The sequence below is a fragment of the Bactrocera dorsalis genome, chromosome 2, assembly GCF_023373825.1.
Source record: "Bactrocera dorsalis isolate Fly_Bdor chromosome 2, ASM2337382v1, whole genome shotgun sequence".
Taxonomy (NCBI): domain Eukaryota; kingdom Metazoa; phylum Arthropoda; class Insecta; order Diptera; family Tephritidae; genus Bactrocera; species Bactrocera dorsalis.
The window spans coordinates 97,837,991-97,850,369 of NC_064304.1; the positions used below are offsets into that span (position 1 = coordinate 97,837,991).

General features: G+C 34.4%; 1 protein-coding gene across 1 annotated transcript; it reads left to right on the forward strand.

The window, feature by feature from the left end:
• The first annotated feature begins 3,064 nt into the window (after positions 1–3,064).
• On the forward strand, positions 3,065–11,358 carry LOC105231609 (uncharacterized). The gene is made up of 5 exons (XM_011213005.3): positions 3,065–3,418; positions 7,663–7,772; positions 10,224–10,488; positions 10,559–10,708; positions 10,784–11,358. Exons 1-5 carry the CDS (start codon positions 3,355–3,357, stop codon positions 10,933–10,935), a joined length of 741 nt encoding a protein of 246 aa, XP_011211307.1. The 5' UTR covers positions 3,065–3,354; the 3' UTR covers positions 10,936–11,358.
• Positions 11,359–12,379: the final 1,021 nt, after the last annotated feature.

Genomic DNA, 12,379 nt, shown 5'->3' on the forward strand with positions numbered 1-12,379 from the left:
CGTTTTTTGCTGGCGGGTTTCGGCTCGTTTTTCAATACCATTACGTATTCTAGTTTTTCGTTTCTTTGCAAGTGGTGTTTATTATTATTATTATTATTTTTTTTTTAATATTGTAAAAGCTTACATAATGCCTATAAACTGAGTGCGCTCACAATTACATATGTACGTTTTATTACTAGTATACGAGCATATTTCGTACTGTCTGGTGCCATAAATTTAAGTACGCAGTGTGCAAGTGTTAAACTGCGACACACTAAAAATTATATTTGCCTCGCTTGAATCACTATAACTAGAGAGAAGAGAATTTAAATCGTAAAATTGACTCGTAATTTTCAGTTTTGATTTATTTTGTTATTGAAATTAACAAGTTACTGAAAAAAGGAATAATGAAGTATTACTTCAAGACATATCTATATAATGTATAAAATATAGAATTTCTCTTGAATCAAGTTCCATAAACTCAGCAGAGTAGGTAAGGCTGAACTCAGGGCACTATGGGGTCACAGCTGGCGGATTGTGAACAACCCACGCTAAGTAGGCTAGCTGCGAATAGTAACACACAGCCCCCAAACAAGAGCTGTAGTAGGGGAAGGCTTGGGTCAAAACGTCCATGCGCCCAATGAACTTTCGGCGAAGAGGTGCAAAGATGCCACCTTTAAATAATTAAATAAGCGTCCACAACCTACACCGGGGTTGCACCGAGGGAGAATCTACCCACGAGGAAACAATACAGCTAGAGTTACCAAAAATGCACAGACGTGGACGAAATCACTGGCAAGCGCCCATCAGAATCGATGTCTGTAACATTATGATTATGGAGTAATGGAAGCCCGGAAAGAATTAGTTTGATAAAGGTGCTGGTGAGGGCAGTATTCTATCATTTCAGTGGGTAAGAGTGGCATCTTACCGAAATGGCTGGCAGGCTAATACTATTCTCACCTCCGGTCTCGTTAAAACCCTAGCAGCTCGTCAAGTACGCACAATGCACGTCGCCATAAATTTTTGGCCTTACAGGTCCAGTTGAGACGAGTTTGTGATTCGTGTCCGAACCTGGCTTTGAACATAAGCTCCCATAAGAACTTGTGGCAACCTTCGCGTGGCCTCCCTGCTTGCGTAGATAAACACGGGGTTCATAAAGGGCAACTGTTACAATATCCGGAGATAGCGGTTTGAAGCGTAAACCTATTAGAACAAACAAAAAATGTTTACAGTAACTTAAAATATTCACTTCCGCAATAAAATGGAATTAATTCGCGAAAAGTTTCGTGCGATTATTTTTCACAACTTTCGGCGTGGATTAACTCAGCAACAGCGCATTAATGCGCTTAATTTAGTTTTTGGCGAAAAAGCTTCATCTAGAACCAGTGTTTGTCGATGATACGGTGAATTCAATCGAGATCATATTTAGAACACACCAAGAAGAATTTCAATACTAGACTCGAACCAAAATACCTGCATCTTTGCCAACGACGTCGAGTGGAGCTCAGACAACATATTTGAGCATTCCTCAAACGCAACATCACTTGTGATCAGACGTGGGTTTATGAAAATTACGTCGAAACTGTGTAAGAATGAGCCGAACTGAAAAGAAAACTAAAATTCACTGAAGACTCCGATAACCTTCTGAATCTCAATCGAGGCTTACAGGCATAACAAATGTATTGAATATTTGATGAAGCGTTGGCATGCTTGCCTTGGTTCGGGGATCTCTTTTGCAGGTGATAATAAAGATTTACTTTAAAATGAACTGAGAGTTTAGTTTTTTTTGTCGGGTATTTTGAACCACTGAGCTTCTCTAATTTATTTCGGCAGAAAAATCTTAAAATTAAAACATATTTCAGTATACTTAGCTCGAAGCAGTAAAAATAATAATAAGCTGGCACTAACAGCATTGCTTGCCATTTTGGCGAGTAATCTATAGTGGGGAATCAATACAACGTGAGTCACTTAACTGAGTAACATTTTATATTATATATCATTATGGATTTTTACATTTTGAAACCTTTTACACAGAACTTTAAGTTGTGTAAATATTTAATAATAATATATTTGTATGTATATGGTAAAAGTCAGCGCTATTTGTAAACATTGTTAGTTCGCATATTTTTGACATTTCAATAAAGTATCCCTTAACATATTCGATGTGTGAAATATTATACCGTGAACGGGGGATATAAAGTTTGCCGCGAAGTTTGTAATAGCCAGGAAAAGGTCCCTTAAATTGTCAGCATGACGAGTCGCTATATGTCTGTCTGCATATACGCGAAATAATGCCTCAGTTTTTGAGATATCGATCGAACATTTTTCACATGTCCTTTTCTCACAAAGACGCTTCTCATTTATTGCTTCGGCTGATATCAGACCACTATGTCATATAGCTGCCATATAAACTTAACGATCAGAATCAAGTACTTGTATGGAAAACTTTGTCATTTGAGGAGTTATCTTCACGAAATTCGGCATGGATTAGTGTCTAAGACAACGCTTCAATCTCTGAAGAATTTATTTAGATCGTACTACTATAGCATATAGCTGTCATACAAACTAACCAATCAAAATATACTACTTATATGGAAAACTTTTTTATCTGTGAAAGGTATTAAATTTTTTCTTGTTTTTTATTTATTTTTCGCTCATTACATTACAAATAGCAAAACAATCTTCAAGAACTTTACTATGGAAATATGAATGTAATATTCACATATGTAAATAATACTATAATATAAAACAATCAAACTTTATAACCCTATCATAAAAATATCTCAGCTCTCAATCTCTTACTGCGTTTCATCCTGATTTGTCGCGGTCTTGCTGTGCGCTTTTTTAGCTTTTTTTTTTGTTTTTCATTTTTTGTTCTTTTGTCAACCAGTTCGTTTATTTGTACGCACTCGTTGCACTCGTACTCGTCGAGTGAATACCGCTATTGTTGTTGATTCACCAAATGTACGAATGAATGTTGCTAAGCATGTGCCAACCAGGTTTGGTGGCTAGATCTAACCAAGCAAACAGCCGCAAATCGAGTCATTGAGATCGTTGCGAAGTTTTAAATCTCGCGCCGTCTACAAGCCAACCATCAGATGAAATTCTCATCTCGTCGTGCGTTGACGCCTTCAGTAGTAGTTGCCTTGCGAAAACTAAATAGTTACTCGTATAGATTTGTAAAAAAAAAATTCCTGCGAAACTGCGACCATAACTGTTCACTGTAAAAGAAAAATTTGTGATTGTTGTGTAATTTATACGGCGGCCTCGTAAAATAGCAAGTAAAAAAAAGAAAAAAAAAGGAAACTCGCACTGAAGACAAAAGAGAGCATAAATATTTTTTGCTGTGATTTTTCGTTTATTAAGCAAGTGAAGATGTGGAAATTAGCAATTTACTTCGCCGCATTTCAATTAATATTCGCACAGAAAAGTGATATACGTAAGTTGTAATATTTGTGTTTGTGAGCATGGACAGCAGATTTTACTAATTAAGTGATTTACAAAAGGACAATATGAAAACATATGAAAGAATGCTTGTGTCGGGTACTGTATGCTATGAAAAATTACGAGAATTGTCATTTGAAATCTAACGTAAAAGTAAAACTAGAATTTGTATATCAACCATTGGCACCTATGTATGTACATATGTGTATATCGTCACCTAAAATGCAAAATAATTTAACAATCGTTTTCATACATTTAGAGGCGAAGATAAAACGATTCAATAGAAATCACTCATATTGAAAGAAAGAGAAAAAAAATATTAATAAATAAAAATTAATTAATTTGAAATTAATTAAATTTGAAATTAATTTTTTTTTAATTTGAAATTAATTTTTAATTATAAACTTGAAAAAAAATTTTATTTTTAATTTTCATAAAAATTTGAGTTTTGGTTACAAAATGGTTACCTATTGGTTATCACATATTGAAATAAAACTTGAGTTTTGGTTACAAAATGGTTATGTATTGGTTATTATAAAAATTTAAATTTTTTTTTTGAATGATGCGCTGCTTTATATTTTAGGTGACGATATACTTATATGTTAGATAATATTAACTTTTCGAAATGACAGAAAATACGATTAAGAAATTAAATAATAAACCGCCTACTTACCTCTTTTGAAAATATAATATACATATTATTAGGTTTTAGTTTCGAAGAAATCGGCTGAAAAAGACTTGTTATAGTACATATATTGGAAAATGAAACCCTAAAATCAGTGGTCTTACAGTTATTTAGAGCAATTTAGTTAAAAAATAGTGTATATAATAGCTCTGCCAATCTGACTGATTTTATGAAAAGTTTTTTCTTTGGGCAAAAATACTCTATGGAGGTAAAAATCGTGTCGCTGTTAGTTATAAAGATATTGCAGCTTTCACAGAGCCATATTAAGCGGAATGGATTCAACGTATATTTTTCTCTCTCTAGGGAAATGTTAACTGCTTTAAACTTTAAGAGATAATAACAAGAGTTTAGAGAGAATTTAAACCAACCCTCGGTACAAAATGCGCCAATAAAATAGATTCAGATGTTAAAGCGCATCGCATAAAAAGACTTTGTCATATAAAAAAGTTTTCCATATAGGGACTTGAGTTTGATCGATCAGTTTGTATGGCAAGTTTGTGCTATAGTGATCCGATTTGTATAATATATTCAGAGATTAAAAAGTAGTCTCGGAAAGTAATCTGTACAAAATTTCGTGAAGGTACTTTGTAATATTGTATAAGAAAGTTTTCCATACGAAGACTTGAGTTTGATAGGTCAGTTTGTTTGGCAACTATATGCTATAGTGGTCCGATCAGAATAATATATTCAGAGATTTGAAAGTGGTCTTAGGAAATAATCTGTGCAAAATTTCGTGAACAGTTAGTTTGTATGGCAAACTGTGATGGTAGCGCCATCTATCGGTCAAACATTCCAAAATTAACAATTGATTAAAAATGAAAAAATTATTTGAAAAACATTTTCCAGTTGACCAAATTGTAAATCTAAACCATTCTCGAATCTCCTTGAACATATACACAAAACTTCATCAAAATCGGTCCATCCGTTTAGGAGCAGTTCAAATGCAAACACACGGTCAGAAGATTTATATATGTACATATATAAAGATACCGAGAACAACGTTTCCAAAATTGGCTGAAATGCGTTTACAAGTGTGTGTGAAATGCAACCTTGATAACATAGATTTTTGTTAATATATGGTTGCTTGCCTAATTCTGGTTCTATTATGCATAGTGGACTTACACATACATGCATAATAGAAATACTACTTTCAGAAAACTCAGCTGAAGCAGTTTTTGTCCGAACTTTTTTCGTATTTCAAAAACAGAATTTATTTATTACAACAACAAGCGGTGCATGTATTCACTTTTAATTACTTGTTGTAAAGATATGAATATTCATATTTTCATTCTTACAAGCTTTGTGGCGATTAAGAATTACTTGCGTATATGTAGGCTCAAAGCATAGATAGAGACGGTTAATTGTTACTTCACGAAATATTACTAAAAACTAATAGCATATCTGAACTTGTGAAATTTGCTGTGAATATGTGTGTTTCTTTAAGATTTTAATATATGCGAATATGAAATAAAAATAAAATTAAATATGTATTGACCTAGTAAAATGTTAGAAGAAAACATTGGTTACTTAAAAAAAAAAGCGGGAAGCACATATCATTAGAATACGTCTTCATTAACCTAACCTAACTTTACTTGACCTTACTTCACTTAATCTAACCTCACTTAGATTACACTAACAATATAGTTACCTCAATAGAAACGAAAATTTGAAACAAATGCGAAAAAAATCACAAAACAAATCAATTATAGCTTCGAAAAAAAAAGCAAAGCTTATTCACAATTTGTGTCTCGTACTAATTGATACAATTCAAATGGTGAAGACAAATCTATAAGTATGAAGACATATTTATATATAAATATGTATATAAACAAAACAAAATTTCAAGTTGAAGGTCTTTTAACGGTGACCGCTAGCTAACTACATAGATAAACAAGGAAAAGAAACACCAAAACTTAATTAATGTATTTGTACCGAAATCCACATTTAGTTTTGTTTTTTTTACCACTAGAAGACCGGAAACAAAAGCACGCATAATAAATAATATTTAAATACAATGCCGTTAAGTGATTTGCTTGCCAGACAGTCGGCAATATAGCGCAGCGAAATAGATTCAATGCTATATTAATTTTGTCAGCTGCGCATGCGTTGTCGCTTAGCGTCAGCTGAAGCTTGCAGATCGTAATTAGCATAATCAACGGTCAAAGTGGACAGTTTAACAATTAGTGGACACATTCATATACATGTATGTATATATACAATATATGTATATTTCTGATATGTTTTGCGTAATGGCAAGCATTTAGTGTTTGCCTGTTAAAAAATATAGTCGTTATGTTTGCACGAAAATACAACGAACCTTTTGCCTGTTGGCTGGTAGAACGGTGTTTTTATACTCTGCGTACATTAAGTTTGGCATAAAGTTTGTAAACAGCAGCAGGAAACATCGGAGACCCTAAAAAGTATATGTTAGATAAATGATCAGCTTGACGAACTTTATATACGCAAACTAGTCTCTTAGTTATTGAGAGCTCGATCTTGAAATTTTGTATGGATTATTGCATAATATAGCGCTACAATCTTCGAGTATATTATTTAGATCGGAGCTCTATAGCATATAGCTGCCATACAAACTGATCGGCCAAAATCAAGTCTTTGTATGGAAAACTTTTTTATTTAACGAGATATCTTCAAGAAATATGGTATGGATTATTGTATAAGATAGCGCTACAGTCTCTGAAAAGTTGGTTCAGATCGGACCACTATAGTATACAGCTGTCATATAAATTGATCGGTTAAAATCAAATCCTTATATAGAAAACTGTTTTATTTTACAAGATATCTTCAAGAAATCTGACAGAGATTATTGTATAAGAAAGCGGTAGAATCTGCGGATATATTATTCAGATCGGACCACTATAGCTTACAGTTGCCATACAAATTGATCGGTAAAAACCAAGTTCTTGTATGGAAAACCTTTTTTTTTTACAAAATATTTTCACGAAAGTTGGTATACATTATTCTCCAAGAAAACGCTATAATCTTCGAACAAATTGTTCAGATCGCACGACTATATCATATAGCTGCCATACAAACTGACCAGAATAAAAATTAAAAAAACTTCTTTATTTGTGAAGGGTATTATAGCTTTTAATTTAAGCAATCAAACTTTTTTGATCCAATTTCGACTTACCTAAGATTATCATATACATAAGTACTTACGTATATACATAGTATGATTATTCTGATGTGAACGAAACTAGTAGTTAAATAAAATATTATATTATCTTGCATTTAATATGAACCCTAAGGCCACATACTAAAACTACTATATTTTTACCATAAAGCAACAGATATTTTCTGTTTGGCTTTGTTCTGCGAATTCTCAGACTTTGGTCACATAAAAACGTTATGTATGTACTTATACTTGTATATAGTTAAATACCATATATGTGTATGCTTGTATTTTTATGGTGATAATAGTGCTTAATACCATACTTTGACTCGATTCAACTTTTCAGCTGACTAAGTTTAATTGTTATTGTTGTTGTTATGTTAGCCTAATTTAAAGATAATTCTTTTGCATTTATTCACAGCCGAGTATATCAAACAATGTCGACGAGGTGACCCGCAATTAATCGAGTGCTTTAAAGGTTCATTGGAGCATTTGAGGCCGTATTTGTCGCGAGGTATTCCTGAAATCGAGGTGCGTAAAATTATGCAAATAAGAAAAATTAAAAAAATATATTATTAAATTACAAAAAAAAAAATTGTAAAAAAAAAATCTAAAAAAAATCTAAAAAAAAATATTCTAAAAAAATTAAAAAAACACTATTAAAGGCAAATAGTAATTCAAAAACAAAATTCTAAAAAATAATTCTAAATAAAATCTAAAAAAAAATATTCCAAAAAAAATTCTAAAAAAAAAAATAAATTCTAAAACAAAAATTAAAGTACGTATTAAAGCAACATTCCATTATTAATATTTAATGCAATCTGTAAGATACAAAGTTACAATAAAATTTCTTCCTTTGAAATATCGATTATTATGCAAAACCCTTGCAATATTAATATTTTTTGATTGGAAAAAAATTCCATATATTTTAATGCAACAAAGGTTTGTGTGCCACTAACAGCAGTTGCTGCACACCCGTGGCACATATACACATGCCTTCCAGCAGCCAGCAAAAATCACTATAAGAAAATATAATTATGTGTGCACACTGTCGTTTGTATTATTGACACACAAACGCAAACAACTTATTCCGCTCGCCCAGTCAGGCGGAAAGGAAATTATGCAACTCTCTTGAGTGCCGAGGGAAATGCAAAAAAAACACAACAGCACACAAACAAAATGACTAAATAATTGATGAATGTGGGCTAAAGCCAACAAATGTAACTGGCTGCCTGTTTGCACAGACGATTGCACAGTTGAACGGTGTTTATGGTGGCGTCGTAGTCATCGCAAGCGATATTTCATTTATTTACTTTGATGCCACTTTTTTTCTACACTAAATCATCGCATTCGCACACTGTACCTCTTTCCAGAAATTGTTGAGTGATTTCGTTTGCTTTCATAATACCGGTTTTTCCAGTAACACCGTTCGCAGCCATGCAATTTACACGCTTGCAATGTTGCAAGCGCAATTTCTTTAGCGGCAGTTTTTTTGTTGCACATCGGCTTTTTTTGCACCGCAGTCGGTAATGAAAATGATGCCAATGAATTGCCACTCTTGTGTCGCGCAGGAAAATGTTATTGTACTGTGTACTCGGATTTGAGTAACGGTAATTTTGACGTTAAATACATTATAAATACAACTATTTATGCAACTAAAGTGTGATCCATTTCGTGGTTCACTACTTTTTTAAAGAAAAAAAACCACAAACTTCAAATTTAATGGGGAATGTTTATTATCATTCGAAAGAAAATTCTTTGCCATTTATTTTTTGAAGATTATCTCTTTCAATTGTTGGCGGCGGATATCTTTTAGATGACCCATCCGTTGAGTTCAGTTTTCGATGACTCGTTCGAGCATTTCGACTGGTAACTAGCGAATGACACGCGTGATGCTTTGCTCCAAGGCTTGTATTTAAGCGGGATTGTGCGCACAGACTTTAGACTTTGCATATCCTCACAGAAAAAAGTCTAACGGTGTGATATCACACGATCTTGGTGACCAATCGACCGGCCCAAAACGTGAAATTATCTGCTCACCGAAGTGCTCCCTTAATAAATCCATTGATTGATGCGATGTGTGGGAAGTGGCGTTGTCTTGTTAAAATCAAATTTCGCCGAGATCACGAGCTTCAATTTAAGACATCAAATAGTCTGTTATCATGGCGCAATAACGGTCGCCATTGATGGTTACGTTCTCACTGGCATCATTTTTGAAGAATTATGAACCGTTGATTGCACCGGCCCAAAAACCACACCAAACGGTTTTTTTTCTACATGAAATGGCAGCTCTTGGATCTCTTCTGGTTGCTCTTTGTCCCAAATGTGGCAAGTTTGTTTGTTTACATACCCATTGAGCCACAAATGGGCCTCATCGCTGAACAAAATTTGGCTCGAAAACATCGGATCTTCATGGAACTTATCCATAGAGCGAAGCGATGTAACTAGGGAAGGTCGAGCGACTTTAGTTCATGCACAAGCTATTTTTTATACTTTCATTTTAAAATCTCGACGTAAAATGCGCCAAGTTATGCCATACGTCAGTTCGAGTAGCTGCGAACGGCGCCGAATTGACTATCCATGGTCTTCGTGTCAACTCTCGGCTACTCGATTTCTGCCTGAATACTGCGGCAGCTTGAACGGTCGCTAAAATTTTAATTGATCCCGGTGCCCACTCCATCAGCCACTTTTGATCAGTCTGTTGAAAGTTGAAATTTCCTTTGGTGGGTGACGGGTTCTGCAAAGTCCACCCCCTTTAAGTATAACTTAATCCCTTTTCTCCCAGATAAATGAGGATATGTATTCTATTTTAAGGAGTGACCCCTTGCCTATCGATATTAATGAGCTGCCGAGCTTTTTTCGAAAAAACTTTATTATTTTATAATTCGCCCATGTATTATTTCGTATCACTAAGCCTCTAAGGGTTCTATTAAAAATTGAAAAAGTAAAGCTTAAATATTTTATTTAACCTCTAAATTGCAGCTACCTTCAGTCGAACCCTTCAAAATGGATGCGCTTGCACTACAACTCACCGATGGACCACAAGGGTATAAAATTACCTTGAAGAATCTCGAAGTATTGGGCGCTAGTAACTTTCAGGTGAAATCGATGAAGCTAAGTGAAGGCGATGAACCGTTCAAAGCGCGCATTGCCATGCCCAAATTGAATATCGAAGCGAAGTACACTAGCTCGGGTGTGTTGCTTATCATACCAGCGTCCGGTGGTGGCGATTTCCATGCCACTTTTGGTAAGAAGAAATATGCATAAAAAGAATTATAACTAAAAAATTATGTAACTTTTGTTTTTGTATTATGCAGAGGGTGTTGTTGCTGACATCACCGGCAAAGTGTCGTCAAATGAAAAGGCAGGTCGCTCATATCTGCATGTGGATTCCCTCAGTCTGGTATTAAATGTGAAGGATGTGAACATGAACATTTCGGGCGCCTTCAATAACAATCGAATTTTGCGTAAGTATTGTTCAACATCTTTGAATTTCATTTCATCGAACTTTTATGTTTTCAACTTTATATAATACTATGCAGTTGAGGCCACAAATTTGTTCCTGCGTGAGAACTCTCGTGTCGTTTTGGAGGCCATGCAAACACAGCTGCAAAAGAAATTAGCGCAAGAGTTTGGCAAACTCGCCAATCAACTGCTGAAGAACGTGCCCAAGGACTTATTCTATGTGGACTAAAATTGTTGTGATTCTGTACTGTCTTTGCAGTGAAATTAGTAATACAAACCATAACTTGCACCAGTTTAACGGATGTCTTACATAAAACGTCTAGTATTAGCCAAATTCGGCCTCTATATAGCATTAGCATTAGCATTGATGCTCGAGAAAATAATCGCTTAGCGAAAAGCTAAATAAATTACAAAAATACGCGTACAACTCACCAATATCTTATCTCCACATTTGCACATAATTATGGTATTGGTAACCATTAAATTTTTACTGCAGACTTATCGCCTATTAATCTTTGAAAATGTTTTCATGTAAATAGTTTTTTAGATTTTAAGTTTCAATATTTATAAGTTTGACGCCTAGAGCTTTTGTACTAAATTAGCATTTATCATTATGAGTTTAAAATAAACTTCATAAAACTATAAAAAGACAGTTATGTCGAATTTTCAATTTTTTAGGTAAACCATATATTTAGATTTGCCAAATGGAATACAACAGGTCAATTGAAAAGTGCTCGGTTTATCACAGTAAAACACATTTTTTGGCAAAACTCATTTTTCTATTCATCATAGTTCCCTTCAAGGGTGGCACACTAATTATAGCGATCCTCCAGCTCTTCGATACGATTTTTGTAATACAATTTCTCCTTTGCTTCGAAATGGGCCTCAGTTTGGCGATCACCTCTCCAGCGTGTATTCTTTTGATATCTGAGAAGAGAAAATAGATCTAGAGAACTCGGCAGATGCGGTAGCAATTTGAAGCCCAATTCATAGATTTCTGCCAACGCTTTCACTGACTTGGGACACAGTGCCTTATCTTGGCCAAACAGCCCTTTGTTTTTCTTCAAATACGTTAGCGGCGATTTCTAAAAAGGTCTAATAACGCTATGTAATAGTTCAACGTAGTCAATAAAAATTATTCTATGTGCATCCCAAAATACAGACCACTGTTGCATTTTTCCACGTTTTGAAGCAGGTTCATCGTGTGTGTAGTCCACTCGGGTGCTAGTCGATTGAACTTTGGATTGCAATGAAGGAGCCATGTTTGATCCATTGTCACATATCGGCGCAAAAACTCAGGTTTATTACACTGCTCTTAAACATGAACTCGTCGTGTTTTTTTTGTCCAAAATGAGCTCTCGCGACTCCCACTTTGCACAGAGCTTTCTTATACCCAAATATACGTGAATGATATGATTTATACATTCAGTTGATATCTTTAGAGTTCCTGCTATGTCGAACAACTTCACTTTATGGTCATCTCAAAATATTTTGTGGACTTTTTTTTAATGTTTTTGTCGGTAAAAACCTCTTTTGGGGGTTCACTGACATATCAATCCTGCTGCAGTATCCGGAAATTCGTCATCAAGCCAAGTTTTTGCTTCAACTTTATTTATTCTCTTTAAAAGGCAACACGCGATATTCTCTTTTGTCCAGTTCTTGCTGGGAAATCA

Excerpts from the sequence above, each read along its gene's own strand:
- LOC105231609 (XM_011213005.3), top strand. The coding sequence starts at position 3,355 with ATGTGGAAATTAGCAATTTACTTCGCCGCATTTCAATTAATATTCGCA. Across the intron at positions 7,773-10,223 it reads GAGGTATTCCTGAAATCGAG|CTACCTTCAGTCGAACCCTT; the intron begins GTGCGTAAAATT and ends TCTAAATTGCAG. Across the intron at positions 10,709-10,783 it reads CAATAACAATCGAATTTTGC|TTGAGGCCACAAATTTGTTC; the intron begins GTAAGTATTGTT and ends AATACTATGCAG.